We start from the raw sequence: 16,737 nt of genomic DNA on the forward strand, positions 1-16,737 counted from the left end.
TTTAAAGCTAATGATATAAATGGGTATGTGTATAGGATTTGGTTTTTTAAAACATTGTGGCAATCCAATCCAAACTAAAAAAAAAAAAATTCAAATCCCAAATATCTGGGGTCAGGGAAAAGGGAGAGAGAGAGAAATGAAGGTCCAATACAAAATGGTAGTCGTCTGTGATGCAAGTAACTTACAAACCAACATGAAAGAATATCAGACTGCCTAATATAACAAACTTTATACAACAATCATTTCATATTTACACGCTCTAATTGCAGGGATGTTAGCAACTAAGGTATTCACAGAACAATGAATTAACTAGCTGCGATCTGCAATTGGATTCTCAAGATGTTCGATATCCAGTCAAATCAAACGTCAGAGTTCTTGAGCAGCTGCAGGAGAAAGAATAATCATCACAGATTAAATTTATTGATATAGTGAAACACAGCATAATAAAACTGCATATGCAAACACAATGAAGGAATTTAAAAAAAAAAATACTCACCTCCTCTCGGAGTCCCTGTAAACCCCAACCAGAGCTTCAGCCTTGTCATAAAAGCTATCCTTCAAAGATATCACAATACTTTGAAAACCGCTGCCAACATCAGCATCCTGAATATTCCGGCCTCCTTCACAAGATTTCGAGCGAATAAATCCAGCAACCTTTGCAACATTTAAATTATCCAATGCAGCATCGACTTCATCCAATATGAAAAAGGGCGATGGTCTATAACTGAAACCATTCACAAAATGAGACAAATCAGTTAAAATAAAAATTGCTATAATTCCTTTTTCCTTGAAATAAAAACTGCTATCCTTCCTGCTCCCCAAACAAAATTGATTGCTTAATATCAAATTTATCTAATTTAAGAAAATTTTCAATACACAAGCATTTATAAACCACAATGCATTTTAATTAAGTAAAAACTACCAAGCTTAGTGGATATTGATGCAGACTTGGCATCCAACAGAGTTGAATGAAGAAAGAAGATCCATATAGTCGCTTTATTTTTGTTGTTGTACTACGCTCAGTGGAAGAAAACTTGTGTGGCAATTGCAGCCAAGGAAAGGAGAGAGAAATTTAGGACTTTGCAATAAGCACAACTTATCAAATTAAAGTTGGGTGTGATGGTAATATATAAGTTGAGACAACATTTGCTGCCTGCCAGTGATTATATACAACTAAAATCTAAAACTAAACCTTAAGAAATCTGGTTGCTGCTAATATAATATGGTGGTAGCATGAGTAACATTGATTGACTTGAAAGACGCCAAATAAGAACAACTACAACAAACGAGCCCATCATTATGGCTCAGACTTCTGCAATAAAGGCAGGGCAAAAATGCATACAAACTGTTACCATTCAATCCTGGTTATAATAAATAAATAAAAGTTGCAGCTGGTGAGCAGTGATGATTGCTCTTGGTAATTCCTATGGGTTCTCTCCCAACTACTTTCTTCCCAGTGGTAGACTGGACATATATTGGTGCCCCATGGCTAGGACTCCATATTACAGTGTGGACTTCTATGGTTTTGAAAGATTTTCATTCAAAGGGGAGTGTAGCTTAATTTGAATGTCTCACGTGTGAGATCATGGCAATGGCAATTGTATGTTAATCCCATATCAGCTTTAGAACCAAAATCCCAAGGTGGTTTAAAGCTTGCACAGTGACCTCATTTAGGCCTCAATGCATGACCTTCCCAAAATGGTTCCCCATGGCCTCTGGTGCATGACAGTGGCATTTACATGATAGGCCAAAACCTCTCCCAGATTTACAATATAATCATGAAAAAAAGAAGAGAAGTATCAATTTCTACTTGCATAACTCATTAAACAAGCAGTTCATCTACCTATGACAACATACCTGTGGATAGAAAAGAGTAATGCCAGTGCTGCTACAGTCTTCTCCCCACCAGACAGCTGTTCCATGTCGCGGAATCGCTTTGTTGGGGGCATAGCAGTGTATTTGATGCCATGTAAGAAGGGGTCGTCCTCATTTTCTAAGTTTAAATATGCTGTACCACCCAGTGGATGCGTGTTACTCTTTGTCAGCTGTTTATAAATCTTGTCAATATTATTTGATATGTGATTAAAAGCTTCCATAAACAACTCGTATCTGTAAAAACCAAAATGAAGTCAGAGGCATTATTGATAAAACAACATAACCATTTGATTTTGTTATTTTGACCTGCAAGACTATGAACAAGGATAAATATGCGCAAACAGGCGGATCCGGTGACAAAATATATATATATTAACATCATTGGAAAGACTGCCACGCATGTAAATTAAATGTTACAAGTGTATGCGTTTCTTATTAAAGCACATGAATCAAACATGCAAGAATAAAATGATATACTAAAGATTTCTAAATTATCTAAATGAAGATTCTATACCCACTTCTTTTTACTTACATTCATAGGAGTTTCCACATTCTCAAAAGTCCTCAATCTCACTCTCCTAGAAGGCCATGAATTAGCCAAAGGGAGCAGCGCTCCTTAAACCCAGCGCTCCTTAAACCCAGCGCTTTAGTTCTACATTCTCCACACACTCAAACTATTCTAAAGAGTTTTAACCCAATCAAAATAGAGAAGGAAATTATCTAAGCCATGTGCTGTTTTCATCAAATTATGTAGACATTTTTTTCTTTTGGGCCAAGAATCTCCCCACTAGAAGAGGGAGAGAAAGAATAAACTTTATGGGCAAGAAAAACAAGAATAAGAGCAACAAACTCCTCTCTACCACCTGCAGCAAATGCACTAAAAGATAATTGGCCCTGTTATACATGTCCTAGGAGTAGACATTATAGCTAGACAAAAGCAAAGAAGAGCACATTACATTGCATTCACATTTTTTGACAAACATTTATATTTGGTTGAAACTAAATGCCTTTTCAAGCAGAAGAGAATTGAGAAGTTAGGATAGCAACTGATGAAAAATGTTGCTCAGTTATTTTTTATGCATACATCAAAACAATCAAATTAACAAACAGTTTTAGCGATTGACAAGCCGTCAAAACCTGTTCTCCCAACACCCGTAGAAAACAATAACAACAACAACAAGAGGAACAACAATGATAATGAGAGGGTGAGAGAGAAAAGAAGAAAAAGCACATTGTGAAACCCATATAGTTCACCAATTCTATAATGTTGAAGTGCACTTAAAACTTTTTTTTTTTAGCTGAAAAGATTAAAATACACATAAGCACATAGTAGTGGTGTATTGTGCAAGCAATACATAGTAATGGCATGCTATTTGTTTTTCCCTTTACAAACCATGCATATATGTGTTTTGTATGCCAGGTATATGTTTCCATTTTACAAGTATGTAACTTGCACATGATATCTTTTCCTTTAGTAGGAAAATAAATAGCACCTTAGAAAGAAACAGCGCCATCAATAACAAATCGCCATTTGGCAAGGAGGATTCTTGGAAGCTATTTTTGCAAGATATATATATATATATTAATACAATTGAAGATAAACCACTAGTGCAACATTTTTTTTGGAGGGGGAGCAATGTTATGTTATTCATTTATTCCTCCCTCTATTAGTCAATCAGAAAATATTGTTGTGTTATTTATAATACTTTCCCTGATTAACATTTATCAAGTAGCTTGTGACAGAACAGAATACTATGTAATTGTTACCTTCTCTGCTTAACTGAATTGTAAGCATCAGCTACTTGCTTCTCCTCCTTTCTTGCTGCTTCAAATTCTTCAGTCACTGCTCTTTCCTTCTCTAGCAGAGCCTCATACTGATCCAGAGCCTTCAAATTTGGAGCCGTTTTTTCAATTTCTGATATTATGGCATCCATTTTTTGCTTAAAATCTGCCTCAAGCTTTTCTCGGTCAGAAGGTCTCCTGTCCTGAAGAAGAGATCTATTCAGCTGATTAAAATCAAAATATGGGCCTGGGGTCTCGGAGTCAATTTCCATTGGGTCTGAAATAGTGGGAAGGCTTATGTGTTCTAATTCACACTTCTCCACAATATCTTGCTTCCGAGACAATAGTTGCTCAATCTGTCCCTCCTGTAAAACAAGGGAAAAAAAGATGTCAGCATTAATTCAGTAGGTTACAGTTCAGTTACAACTTCTTCCTTGCCAACCATGACGGAAACTTGCACTAAGGAGATTTCATGAAAGAGAGAAACCACTTTGAGACCTTAGAGTTTATCTGACGGTTAAGCTTCGATATGCTTGTTGCAGCTGCAGAAGCCTGCTTCTTCCATTCAAGCATCTCCTTCTCGCACTCTTCTGACTTGGATTTCCACTCTATAGAAGAAAAGTCATCCACTTAAAGAAGAAAACAAAGAAAAAAGAAAATAACATTAAACATTCTGAGACACTCTGAGATGCCAGCTTGGAATCTCCGTCTCTCAATGATGTGGGAATTGATTTTACATGATTCTCATTTAACGCAAGACTCAACCAGGAGCTATCATGCATAATCAAATTACTCTATGATATGAATGATAAACCTATGCCAAAATAAAACATCAAAGAGAAAGGAATATCAAATTCTTGTTAACATCCATGGGTTCTTTTCAGAATAGATGTTTCTTCTTTTACATTTCCATATGGTGTCTACAACCAAACTGAACTAAGTTTCTAGCACAATTCCAAAGAAGTCAGAGTTGGCTAGATAAATCCTTTTTCTTCATTCTATTTTACACATGTTCTCTCTACCTAAAAATAAACACAACAATTTGCATTTTCACCCGTAATTTAACTTGTATATTCATCTATGTTTCTTAGAAATAGCTTATGATTAGGGAAAAACTAAAAGAAAAGAAGGGATATCTAAGAAGCTCATAAAAACATGTAGAACAATGTTAAGAGGCCTTCGGTTTCACATTCCAAGAATGCATTTGGCAAAAAAAAAAAAAAAAAACAAAAGATTTACCTCTCAAACATATGTTGGCTAGTATTGGACTATCAATGATGATGCGTTTTTCAAGATGATATTATGCATCTTTTATCAAACAATTGAGAATTTGTTTTCTGATGCTTTGGACATTTTGTAATGAATTCCTCATTGTATCCTTGAGCATTTAATGCACATTCTTTATTTTGACATACTAACATTATTGAAACCAAAATCATGGAAACATTATTGCAAACATCTATGAGTTACAAACCATAATTTTTTAAAATTCTTTCCTAGTATTGATTTTTGTGCATTCTAAACAACAAATTTGGCATACAACTTGTTGTCAACTGAGGAATCCAAGCAAGTGATGCCATTAAATTGTTACAAATGCTTGGTATACTACAGTGGAGCACATGAAGGATGAGTTTTATTAGCTCTTGGTTCTATTGAATTTTCATTTGATTACATTCCGTTACATTCAATTACTTTTTACCAAATATGCACTTAGTTCATTGCTTAATCAGAATAAATAATTAATGCAAATTCCCAAAATTTATTTAAGATTCCAAAATGAACCTGCATGTTAGCCACAGACCCAGGAAGTAAAAGAAAAAAGAAATGAACCACATCATACCTCGCACTTCTTCCTTCCATTTATTTATCTCACCAGTAGCTTTCTCTGTTGCTAACTTAACTTCAGCCTCTTTTTTTTGAACTTGTTTTAGCTCATTTTCTAAAGCACCAATAGAAGTTTCCAATTTCTTAATTCGTGAGTCCATGTCTCGCTTTTGCTCATACTCCAACCTGAAAATAAAAGTAATGGAGGTGGAAAAGAACCATTATATACAAAAGAAATGGTAAAGTAACATGAAAACAGCACGGAGGCATTCTTTTCAAGTTCTAGAAATAAGATAGGGTCAATCTCAGCCTAAGAGAGGTAGAACATCGCACCAAGTTGGTAGCATCACATTAATGTTACCAATATCTATGGCAAAATAAAATGTTTAGAGAAATTTCCTCGCACATTCGCGTCTCTCACATTTTCTAATGTGTGTGTGAGTTCATGGGTATTTTTCACTAACATGTGTAATATCTGAAACACAAAAACTAGACTAAAGAGTTTGAATAGACATTAGCAGTTCATTGCCTTTCTTCATAGTTACAATACACCATTATTTACGCTAAGAAACAAATGCTTAAGCAAATGCTTTCATTTCATACATGTTAAGTCAGATAAGAAGTGCTCAGCAGATAACATCTAAATCCACCTCATCCAAACCATCATATTGGCCGATGAATGCTGAAAAAATGTCTCCAAAAAAAAAAAAAACTGACAGAAGAAAACTGGGTACACAACTCAATTAACCCTCAACATATATAACTGGGTATTTCCTATCATTTTAAAATGGCATCTGCAATTCCAAGCATTTCCAGTTTTGCTCCAGTTCATGAAAGAATCCAGAAACAACTTTACCCATGACCTGATCTGAACCTTAGAAGCTTACCCTTCAAGGGACAGAGATATATAGATAACACAACAACTACAACAAAGCCTTAATCCCAAATAAGTTAGGGACGGCAGATAAATAGATAACACGTGGATAGAAATCCTGGAGGCAACTTGAATATCAGCAAATGGTTTCCACACCATGCATGATCAAATTTATCAAGTTTACAAGGCAATGCTACATACAACTCTAAGATGGCTGGAAAGAAAAAGCAAGAAATATAGCATTGTCATAACTAGGTCAAAATATTGACACTCTAAGATGCCTTGAGAGTTTGGAGATCAGTGTCAATTGGATGGTGAATTTGCAGTTTTATATGGATGAACCATCTCTCTTAAAGATACTGACACTCGTAACGGTGCCAGCAAGAATATCAGATGCGTGAGAGTAAGACAGTAAACAAAGGAAAACCAACTAGATTGCATGGGCAAAATTGTATACTCATAGACAATTCAAGGCTTTCCTCTCGATGGCCAAAAACCATCAATAAATTATTGGCACAAAAGAGACTGTTCGTCTTAGAATAATCATGCATGCTGTAAAAATCCAGTCTGCTAGGGTTATAGATAAAATATGGCAACAAGAAGAAAAAAACATACTGATACTTCAACTTTGCCAACTGATTACTCAAGCTAAGCCTTTCTTCAGCCACATGCTGGGCAGCCTTGACATGGTTTTCTTCATACTCACGGATGTTTGCTACCCCAACAGTCTTACTAAAATCTTTGTATATTCGGTCAACAATCTCATTGATTCTCTTCTCCAGCCTACTGATTACAGTCGCCCTCTTATCAACAGCATCTTTTAACTGCAAGCAGGATCAAAAGTTGTATCAGCAGATGTAGCACAATAAAGAAGATGACACACATAGTTATGATCCTTCATTACCTTATGAAGTTCAGGTTTTAGACGATCAATTTCCTCTTTAATAATATGCTTTTCCCTTTTCAAGTTTTCAAGTTTGTCCTCAATGCTTCGCTGCAACAAAATCAACAGAAGCATAATTAAGCAACCTAGATTACATAAAAGGACCAAAGCTTATTAAAGTATATTTTCAAAACTAATTTAAACAGCCCAGAAGATTGAGACCATTTTATCTTTACAAAGAAGAAAAATATTAATCACTATATGAATCATGAAAATAACTACCTTCTCAATCTCGGCATACTGAATCTTCTTCTCAAGTCCACTAATTTTCCCAGATGCTTCAGACTCTTTTAGATGCATCTCTCTAATTGACCCAAGCTCTTCTAACTCTTTTTCAAGCTGTTCCTTCTTCTTCTTTAGCTCTACAGAGAAACAACCATTAGTATTGCAACCTAGTGAGAGAGAGAGAGAGAGAGAGAGAGAGAGAGAGAGAGAGAGAGAGAGACGAAGTAGCAGAGTTTACTCAGAATGGATTCTTCAATCTTTTTATCATCCCATTGTTTTGACCTTGCTTCCATTCCACCACTTGTACCACCAGTCATTGTGCCAGACTTCGAGAGTAGGATCCCATCAACAGTTACAACTAATGCAAAAATATAAAAACTCAATATCTTTAATCATTACAAAATTAAAAGATATAAACCATAGCTGAAGGGTAGTAATTACCTTTGAACCTCTCCCCACTCCAACTAAGAACCTTGGCTTCATCTAGGTCATCACAAACTAGAGTATTTCCAACAGCAAAGAGAATTGCTTTCTCCAGGACAGGATCAAATGTGCAATCGTTAAGTCAACAAAATCATAGCATTTTTAATTTCTTACTTCAATTCCTCTTGTAGTTCACTTGATAGGTAAATATCAACATTTTTTTTTTCATATTTCTATTAACTAACAAGTAAATATCAGCTTCCAGAACAATACAGAATTAACCAAAAACTACTATAACTCTTAAAGCTAACCAGAAGTTACGTCCTGGCTGTGAAAACAGGTTCATGGCACACAGAATATATTACAAAGTCTTACAAAGTATTATCCACCTAAGAGTAGCAACAGAAAACCAAGACAATTAACAAATTTATCCTTAGAAACAATGAAGCTGATTACACTAGAGTGCAAACTTCTCGCTCGATGTGGTTACAAGCAGTTAACAGAACAGTGAATTGGTCCATCTCCAATAAAACAGAGAACATGTTTCCAACATCAAATACAACATGAATAATAAGATGTTTTAAATCCCAACATATCTCTTTTAGCTTAAAGTCTATCAACTTTTTGCTTAAAACCTACCAACTTGGATGGGTTTCAAAATTGAGACACCTAATACTGAATTTTGTATAAAATACCTATGCTAGTGCTTCTTTACTTAGGCATTTGCCATGGTAACAAAAATGAAGTACTAGTTACAAATACAGTAGATCGCCATTAATAGAACCCAACCATGTACCAGGAAAGCATAAACCATAAAATTTATGTTTGTTAACCAAATAGGAACAGTTCAATATTTACTCCTAGAGGTAATTCTGCATGGAGCTCAGTTCATGGGTTCAAACACAGCACCTCCCCCAAGAACATGGAGGGGAAAAAAGAAATTCCTTAACTTTGTACATGATAGCTCAGGATGGTATACTCTTTAGCTTTTCAACCTTCAGAAAGTGATAGTTACATGTCAAAAGATTGAAAGAGTACCATATACATGGTCAGAAATAACTAAATAAAAAAAAATGTTACCACATACCAACAGGTGCAAGCAGATTCAGCCACTGGGTCAGTAGCCCAATGGTCAAAGCGCCTACCTCATAATGCATAAAGTTAGGAGTTCAATCCCTAACCACTCCCCCTTCCCCTTTTAAATTTCCAATGTACCCAAATATTACAGGCAAATTCATAAAATTATAAGATTGGTACAGCTTAACAGACATCAGACTTGTTCTTACAATAGTCCCAACTGAGCTAAGGTTGGCTAAAATCCATAACATCTAAAACAAGATGACCTAAATTTAATATAGTACACAAAGAAATTTACAACTAATAAAATTCATTTAGCAAGATTGGGAATACACATGCAATTCATGAGTAAATAATCATAAACTAACACCATCCTGTTGGATATTTAGACTTAATCCAACAAAGAAAACAGAGAATAAGAACAAAGGGAAACACAGGAAACAAACTTTGGCACATACAATACATTCCATAATACAGTATAAAGAAAGCTAATTTGAATTATTGAAATAGAAATGAAAATTTTCACAATAACTAAAAGATGAGCATAACCAAATTTTGTAAAGGATATTGGATCACATCAAAGACCAACTTTGCGGTACCACCTAAGGTACGCAACCGTTCAACAATTGGCTTTACACGAACTGACTGAAGAGGTATAAATGTCTGAGGAGGAAGCCTTTGCTCTTTCAAATACTGCAGAAAACAAATTGATTAATACTGATATTACCTTCAAAGGAGCTGTAACCTTACAAGAGTCAAAATTATGGCTGCAAATTGGGAAATCAATGGCAGCACTTCACCAATAATACAAATGCAAGGCAAGTAAAGAAATAGTGCATGATATTATCACTATATACTAAAAGAGAGCAACCTTTTACTTTTCCTAAGAATAGCCAAGGTCCTCCCTACCCCTGCTTTCTTTTTATCTTTCTTTTGCCGCACGCACAAGTGGACCGTAAAGAAGAGTTTATTTGTTTAGAATTTTGCTATAGTTTCCAACTTTGATGGCACATTGTCTATCAATGTTCAATCATATATATATATATATCAATTTTCCCTCTTTCAAATAAAACTTATAATTTCAAATCCTAATTTGTTGATATATCAGTTATGAGAGACAAAATAAAAAAGAAAAGTATTACTTAATTGAGATTATATTTCTCAATGCATAAAAAATTATTTTTTTCTTTTTATCATAAATTTTATTTTTTATTGCAAAAAATATATTAATTTACCACTAAATTTATTTTATATATATATATATATATATATATATATATATATATAATTTTCTCATTTTAATTTTTATTTTAATTACTTTTAAACTATTTAATTATTATTATTGAAATAATCTTGAAACAATTTTATTTTGCAATAAAGTGTAGTTTGATGTTTAACAACAGTGTTGTGATCATTTTACCCTTTCATGGTTTTTTATTTTGGCGTCTGTATTTTTAATTTTTTTTTTATTTTACTACCAAAAATAAAAACTTTAATTTTTACATGATATATATTGGAATCTTTTACATGCTACCACACTTTTTTCTAAAAATAAAAATTTTGTTTAATTTTTACATGATATAGCTTGGAATCTTTTAACATGACACCCCACTTTTTCTTTCTTTTCAATTAGTTGAATTTTATGAACTAAAAGTAACACTTAAGCACCCTTTAAATTCTTATTGAGGCATTGTATTTTATCAAATTAATTTTTAAATTTCTATTTATTTATTTTAATATTTAAACCACTTAAGTGTTCATAAAATGGATTCAAATTAACTTTTTTACAATTTTTATTTTTCTACTATTGTATTTTTTTAATTAACTATTTAATTATTAAATTCGCATCAATTACTATTATTATCTCTCTTAAACCAATTTTTGGATGAATTTTATTTTATAATAAAAATAAATTTTATTTTATACACCAACATTATATTAATGAAATATCAGACTTTCATCCCATTACAAGTAAAATATAATAACATCAAATTGTTATCTATTTTAGCAACATTTGTTACACTTTTGTCATTTTTATTTTTTGCTATAAACACTACTTTAAAATAGTAAGATTTTGATTGACATTATTATTCTTTTTTATAATATTGTAATTATTATTATCTAAAAAAATATTAAAATAATATATATAGGCTTTTTTTATAATGTCTATTTAAAGTTGATAGTATATTAAATGTGTAAATTTGATTTTTAAGTAACAAATAATTAAATTTGCTTTGTTCTTGCATTCTAATGTAATTTTCAATATATTGACTTTATTTTTTAATAATTAAAAAATAATTTAAAACAATGTGCATATACATTGTTTTTATATACTAAACCTATTGATATAAGAATAGTGTTAGTCACAATTTTTTTAGATAGGTAAACTAATTTCCTTTTTTTAACCACTATTACTATTATCTTCTTTTATAACGAGAGACTCTACAATTAAATATTTTTATTATCAAATTATATTTTATTTAATATATTATAATAAGTAAACTAGACTTGATAAAGTCCATAATAAAAGTATTAGAGAAAAAGTAGGAGCAGTGCCAATTGAGGATAAGTTGAGAGAAGGGAGATTGAGGTAGTTTGGTCATGTAAAGCGTAGACATACGGAGGCTTCAATTATACAAGTAAAGCACATTAGATTAGAGGATAGAAAGAAAAGAAGGAGTAGACCCAAACTGACTTGGAGGAGAGTAGTACAACATGACCGAGAAGCATTATACATTTCTGAGAATTTAACCCAAAATCATTTAGAGTGGAGAAAGAGAATCTATATAGCCAATCCCAATAAATATTTTGGATAAAAAACTTAATTGAATTGACTATATTATAATAAGTAAATAATGATTATTATATTATTAATATTAGTTGGCCTTAAACTAAACTATATACACATAACTAATATGCAATATAGTAAATTATTAAAATTTTATTTTAATTAAATTGACGAAATAATTTTAATAATTATTAATAAAAAAATAGCTTTATTTTTAAGATGTAAGTATAATAATTTATATTATTATAAAACATAATAGATACGTTTTTCTATTTATTTTTTTATTCATTAAATTTATTAAATAATAAATATAAAAAATATGACATCCGCAGATTTAGAGCTTGTAAGTAACTAATGTTAGACAACCATGCTAAAACATAAGCAGCAACTTACAGATCGATAATTACTACCTTAATGCACTCTTTTCCTGTATTTTCGTCTTCAACCACTACTGCATCCATGAATTTACCCATAGCTACAGTAACAGCAAGATTGTACTTCTTCTGGGTTGGCCTGCAGAGGTCAGTCATCCGACCATGAACTCCTTGAAATAGGCGCTTGAGAGTCTCAACTGCCTGAGACAACCTAGCATCTCTCTCATTCTCATGTCTATCCGCTTTCACTTCACGTAGTTGGATTTCTACTTCACCAATTCTAGACTTCAGATTCTCATATTTATTCCTGATAACATAAATAATCTCTGGTCAACAGTACATATCATTTTCATTTTGTGGGTTTCAAGCAATGAAAAGTTTCATAGAATATATCTAACCAAATGAAGACATAAGAACTTGATGATAAAAGAGCACATGCATCTAAGCCTAAGATAATACAAACATAGATGAGACGAACTCTTACAAAGTAAACAAATAATTTACATACCTAGAATCTCGATGTTTATCTTGCATCTCTCGCAATTCCTTTTTCAGATCTGTCAGCTCCTTCTTATTCTTTGTGGAAGTATCATGAATCTTTTTTTGTCTTGCTCGCATTTGAGCCTCCTGGGCATCCAGTTCATGCTCCCGATTTATCAACTGCTGGAGGTTTTCTTCCAAATTCTTTTGAGCTTCCATATCAGCATGCTGTTGCCTGTCCAGAACCTCCTTTTCATCCCTTAGCTTGACAGTTTTCATCCCCGCATCCTCCTTACTGCAGCATTATAATTCCAATAATGAAGGATGTATGATGCAAAAGCAAGTTTCACAGGGCAGAAAGAAATGCTAATCAGTGGATGTCACCCCTATTTGATCTGAAATCATAATGGTTTTACACAATTTATATTAGCTACCACAGCTTGGATAAAAATATGACTGCCAAGTCCATCATAGACAAATTTATTACACTACCTGACAAGATGGATCTAGAACGGTAATAATTGCTGTGCATACAAAATAAATTTAGTTTTAAGGGCATACTCATCCAAGTTAGCAAATAAATTCTATATCCATTAAGTTAAGCCTCAAGTAATATGCTAGTAACAAGTATGAAGAGAGTTAAAGAAGTGAGTTAAAACTAAAAGAAACTTACATCCGAAAATATTCAGTTAGTTGACTGTCAGCTAGGGGGAGTTTTTCACCACCATCCCGACTTTTTTCATGCAGATCTTCTAGTTTTGCAGCCAGATCCTGTATGCCCTTCTGGAGCTCATCTATCTCATCAGAATGCTTCCTCCTTTCTTCTCTTTTCTTATCAAGCTCCTTACGGTTACTCTTAATTTTTGAATTTATACGAGACATTTCCTCATTTAGTTTCAAAAGTTCAGGTTGCTGTGAAGAAAAAACAACAAAACAAATAAACCACAAACTTTTGTTGGCTCAAAATAATCAATGAATAAAAATAAAGAATCACAGTTCAGAAATAATCAACAAATGACCACATGAAAATCCAAAAGAATTCACAAATATATTGAATTTTATTGACAAATTTACAGAAACACACTCATGACGTACGCACATTCACAACATGTCTATAAAGAAATTGCAACATATACAACATTTTTCATGAATTACCATGTAAGATCCTTTGAAACATTTTAAATAACAAATCTATTCACAAAGAAACAAGAGTAGAAGTACAACAACAAGAACTCATTTAGCAATCAGAAACGAATATCCCTAATCACCCCATAATGTGTGAGAAAATTGTTAAAGTAACAACTCCATAAAATATGCCCCAAAGTTTCTTGCAATTCAATCTCTCTTCCAAAACAAGATATCCTATCTCCAAAACTTCCTGATGCCCCTCTTTGTTATGGATAGCTAGTCATAAGGTCTTCACAATTGTAAAACTCATGATTTTTGACATTCCATCAAACAATGCTGGTCGGCTTTATTGTTAATCCCAATTTAACTCCATAAAGCTACAATCTGATCCCACTTGGGTTAAGCTACCTACCTTCTCCATTCCACTCTATTCAAGAGAATCAGTACCATATTCTCCATAACTTATGTATTTTAAACTTGGACCATACATGTACATGTGCTTTCACATGAGAGCGTCTTCCAACCTGATTAAGATGGTGTCCGCTTCATGCCCTAGAAATTAAAAATCTATGCGAAAGCTTAAAAGGCCTAACTATTAGAGACATACAAAAAAATAAACCTTGAGTATGAAACAATAAAATGTCAAAAGAAACTCACATTTTTGTCAATCTTAGAACTTCTCTCTGCAATCTTCTTTTCACATTGTGCAATCTCTTTCAAGTATTTCACTTGTTCTTTCTTCTTTTTGCTTGCTTCAAATTCAAACTTCTCCAGTTCTTGCATGACACCTTCTCGATTTCTCTTTTCAGCTTCAAGGTCATCATTCATCTTTTTAATGTCCTTATCTATAATAAATAATTGCCATAAGAAGTGTTCTTTCTTCAAAGCTTTCTGTGGACAAAAAAGAAAACAAGGATAATGATAGCAGTTACTTCTATGAGAAGACCAATAAGTTATTCACATAATTCATGGTCACATGTTGGCATCTGATCACAAAGAAATGAAAATTTCCACAGTGGATACCAGTTGATCTTGCAAGCGAAGATGTTTTTCTGCTTCTTCCTTCTGCTCTTTTTTTTGCTTCCTCTCCATAACTACTGTTCTCTTGTTCTGATAAGCCAGCGCTGATTTTTCTTCAGCACTGGCTTTCTTCTCTTCCAGATCCTCATATTCTCTCTTGAGCTCCTCTGACCCAGAGATCTGCTCAAGCAGTGCAGTCAATTCTTTGGGGTTTTTAGATGCAATGGACTCCACATCGCCCTAAATAAAAATAAATATTTGTCAGCTGTAAGATCCAATTTGAGAAAATTCAACTATTGTAGCCACCTTAATGGCTAAATAAAGAATTTCAGGTAAACCTTGAAATCAAGTTAACAACCTACTGAACTTGACCAGATTAATTTTTTAAGGTCTACCTTCAGGCAAAGTTGTAAGACCAGCTTAACTCTTTTACTTTAGTGGAAAAGAAATAAAAGACAACTATTACAATATTCAAGTCCCAAAAGTATTCAGCATTGACAACATCAGTGAACATTGGCTGAAACACTGCAACAGAAACATATATGGGGAAAACCTAACAAATTCCGGACTAGCAAAAGAACATAGGATGTAGTCACAAAGATTCCCCAAATAAAAATTACTAACAATAACAATAACAATTGTCTTCAAGAATGCTCACACATTACATTAGGAATTAAAAATATATATATATATATATTCTAGCCCACATAAAATGAACAGGAAATTGGTGATCAGCTAAAGTGGAACTCAAAGACAGCAGTTCAGAACCCTGACCAATTAAACCTCAAGTAAACGTAACAAAATTTAATGTGACCAACCAAGAACTAAGAAATTTAAAAAATAATAATAATTTAAAAAAAAAAGAGCCACGCGTATAAAACCAAATAAACTAGCTCAAAAATGCCAAAAGCTTAAAGCACCATAATCACACATTCAAAACGGTAAAGAATTCAAAGACATTAAAAATAAATGACCTGAAAGACCAAAAAATTCCTGGCCTTTACAAGAATCCCCAGCGACCTTAATCTCGCATTATACTCATCCCAATTAACGACCTTCCCATCAATCCGGTACTCACTACCTCCAGCGCTGGTAATGGTGCGAGTGAAGTGGAGCTCCGACCCATTAGCCAACAGGTAAACCAAACGCACAAAAGCCCTTCGACCTTTCTGCTCCTTCTCGCGGTCGTCATAGGCGTAGATGAGGTCCTTGAGCTGGGCCCCACGGAGCTGGCCCGTACGTACACCAAGGACGAAGCTGATAGCGTCCATTAAATTGGACTTGCCAGCGCCATTGGGGCCAATTATGGCCGTGAAGTCCTTAAAAGGACCAATTGTTTGTAGGCCCTTGTAGGACTTGAAATTCTCCATCTCTAATTGGAGGATTTTGCCGGAGGAGATCATTGAGGGCATGGTTTTGGAGAGAGAAAAGGAGAGTTAGGGTTTTTAGTTGAAATTTTTGGAGGGAGATTCAAAGAGGATAAGGAAGCAAGGGTTTAACAGAGTAGAAATGTGGATTTCTTCACTGTTGGTAGTGCAAAACAGGGGTTTTGATGGATGGGAGAATTGGCGGGAGAGAAATTTTTTTGGAGGAATTTTTAGAGAGAGCTTGGACTGCCATTTACCAAGGGAGAGAGTTGGTTCTAGAGAACGGACCAGATGAGATAGAACTGCCGTTTTTTTTTTTTTTTTATTTCATGGAACAATTCAATTATTATAGATACGTTATGCCCACTCTCCTTATCTGATTGGTGGTGACGCGTTTGTGCTATGCGCGCTCCTCGTCCTCCCTCTTTAAATCTCTGGTTAGCGTCAGCAATTATAATTAGAGATAAATGACAAACAATAAAATAAATTATGGAAGTCCAACTTCATACAATAGTAATTCCTGGATAATAAAATTTCTTAATTTTAAGGGGTTAACC

The 16,737-nt window shown here is 33.6% G+C and overlaps 1 protein-coding gene across 1 annotated transcript; it reads right to left on the reverse strand.

The window, feature by feature from the left end:
* Positions 1–137: 137 nt before the first annotated feature.
* LOC110662109 (structural maintenance of chromosomes protein 1) lies at positions 138–16,498 on the reverse strand. Its single transcript, XM_058149781.1, has 18 exons — positions 15,788–16,498; positions 14,817–15,053; positions 14,451–14,684; positions 13,339–13,577; positions 12,694–12,960; positions 12,222–12,492; positions 9,590–9,716; positions 7,965–8,072; positions 7,762–7,881; positions 7,521–7,660; positions 7,260–7,349; positions 6,971–7,179; positions 5,498–5,667; positions 4,156–4,265; positions 3,643–4,022; positions 1,858–2,109; positions 497–724; positions 138–383 (listed from the first exon to the last, which is right to left on the reverse strand). Exons 1-18 carry the CDS (start codon positions 16,223–16,225, stop codon positions 335–337), a joined length of 3,669 nt encoding a protein of 1,222 aa, XP_058005764.1. The 5' UTR covers positions 16,226–16,498; the 3' UTR covers positions 138–334.
* Between the last annotated feature and the right edge of the window lie 239 nt (positions 16,499–16,737).

This window comes from Hevea brasiliensis, chromosome 7, assembly GCF_030052815.1.
Source record: "Hevea brasiliensis isolate MT/VB/25A 57/8 chromosome 7, ASM3005281v1, whole genome shotgun sequence".
Lineage (NCBI taxonomy): Eukaryota > Viridiplantae > Streptophyta > Magnoliopsida > Malpighiales > Euphorbiaceae > Hevea > Hevea brasiliensis.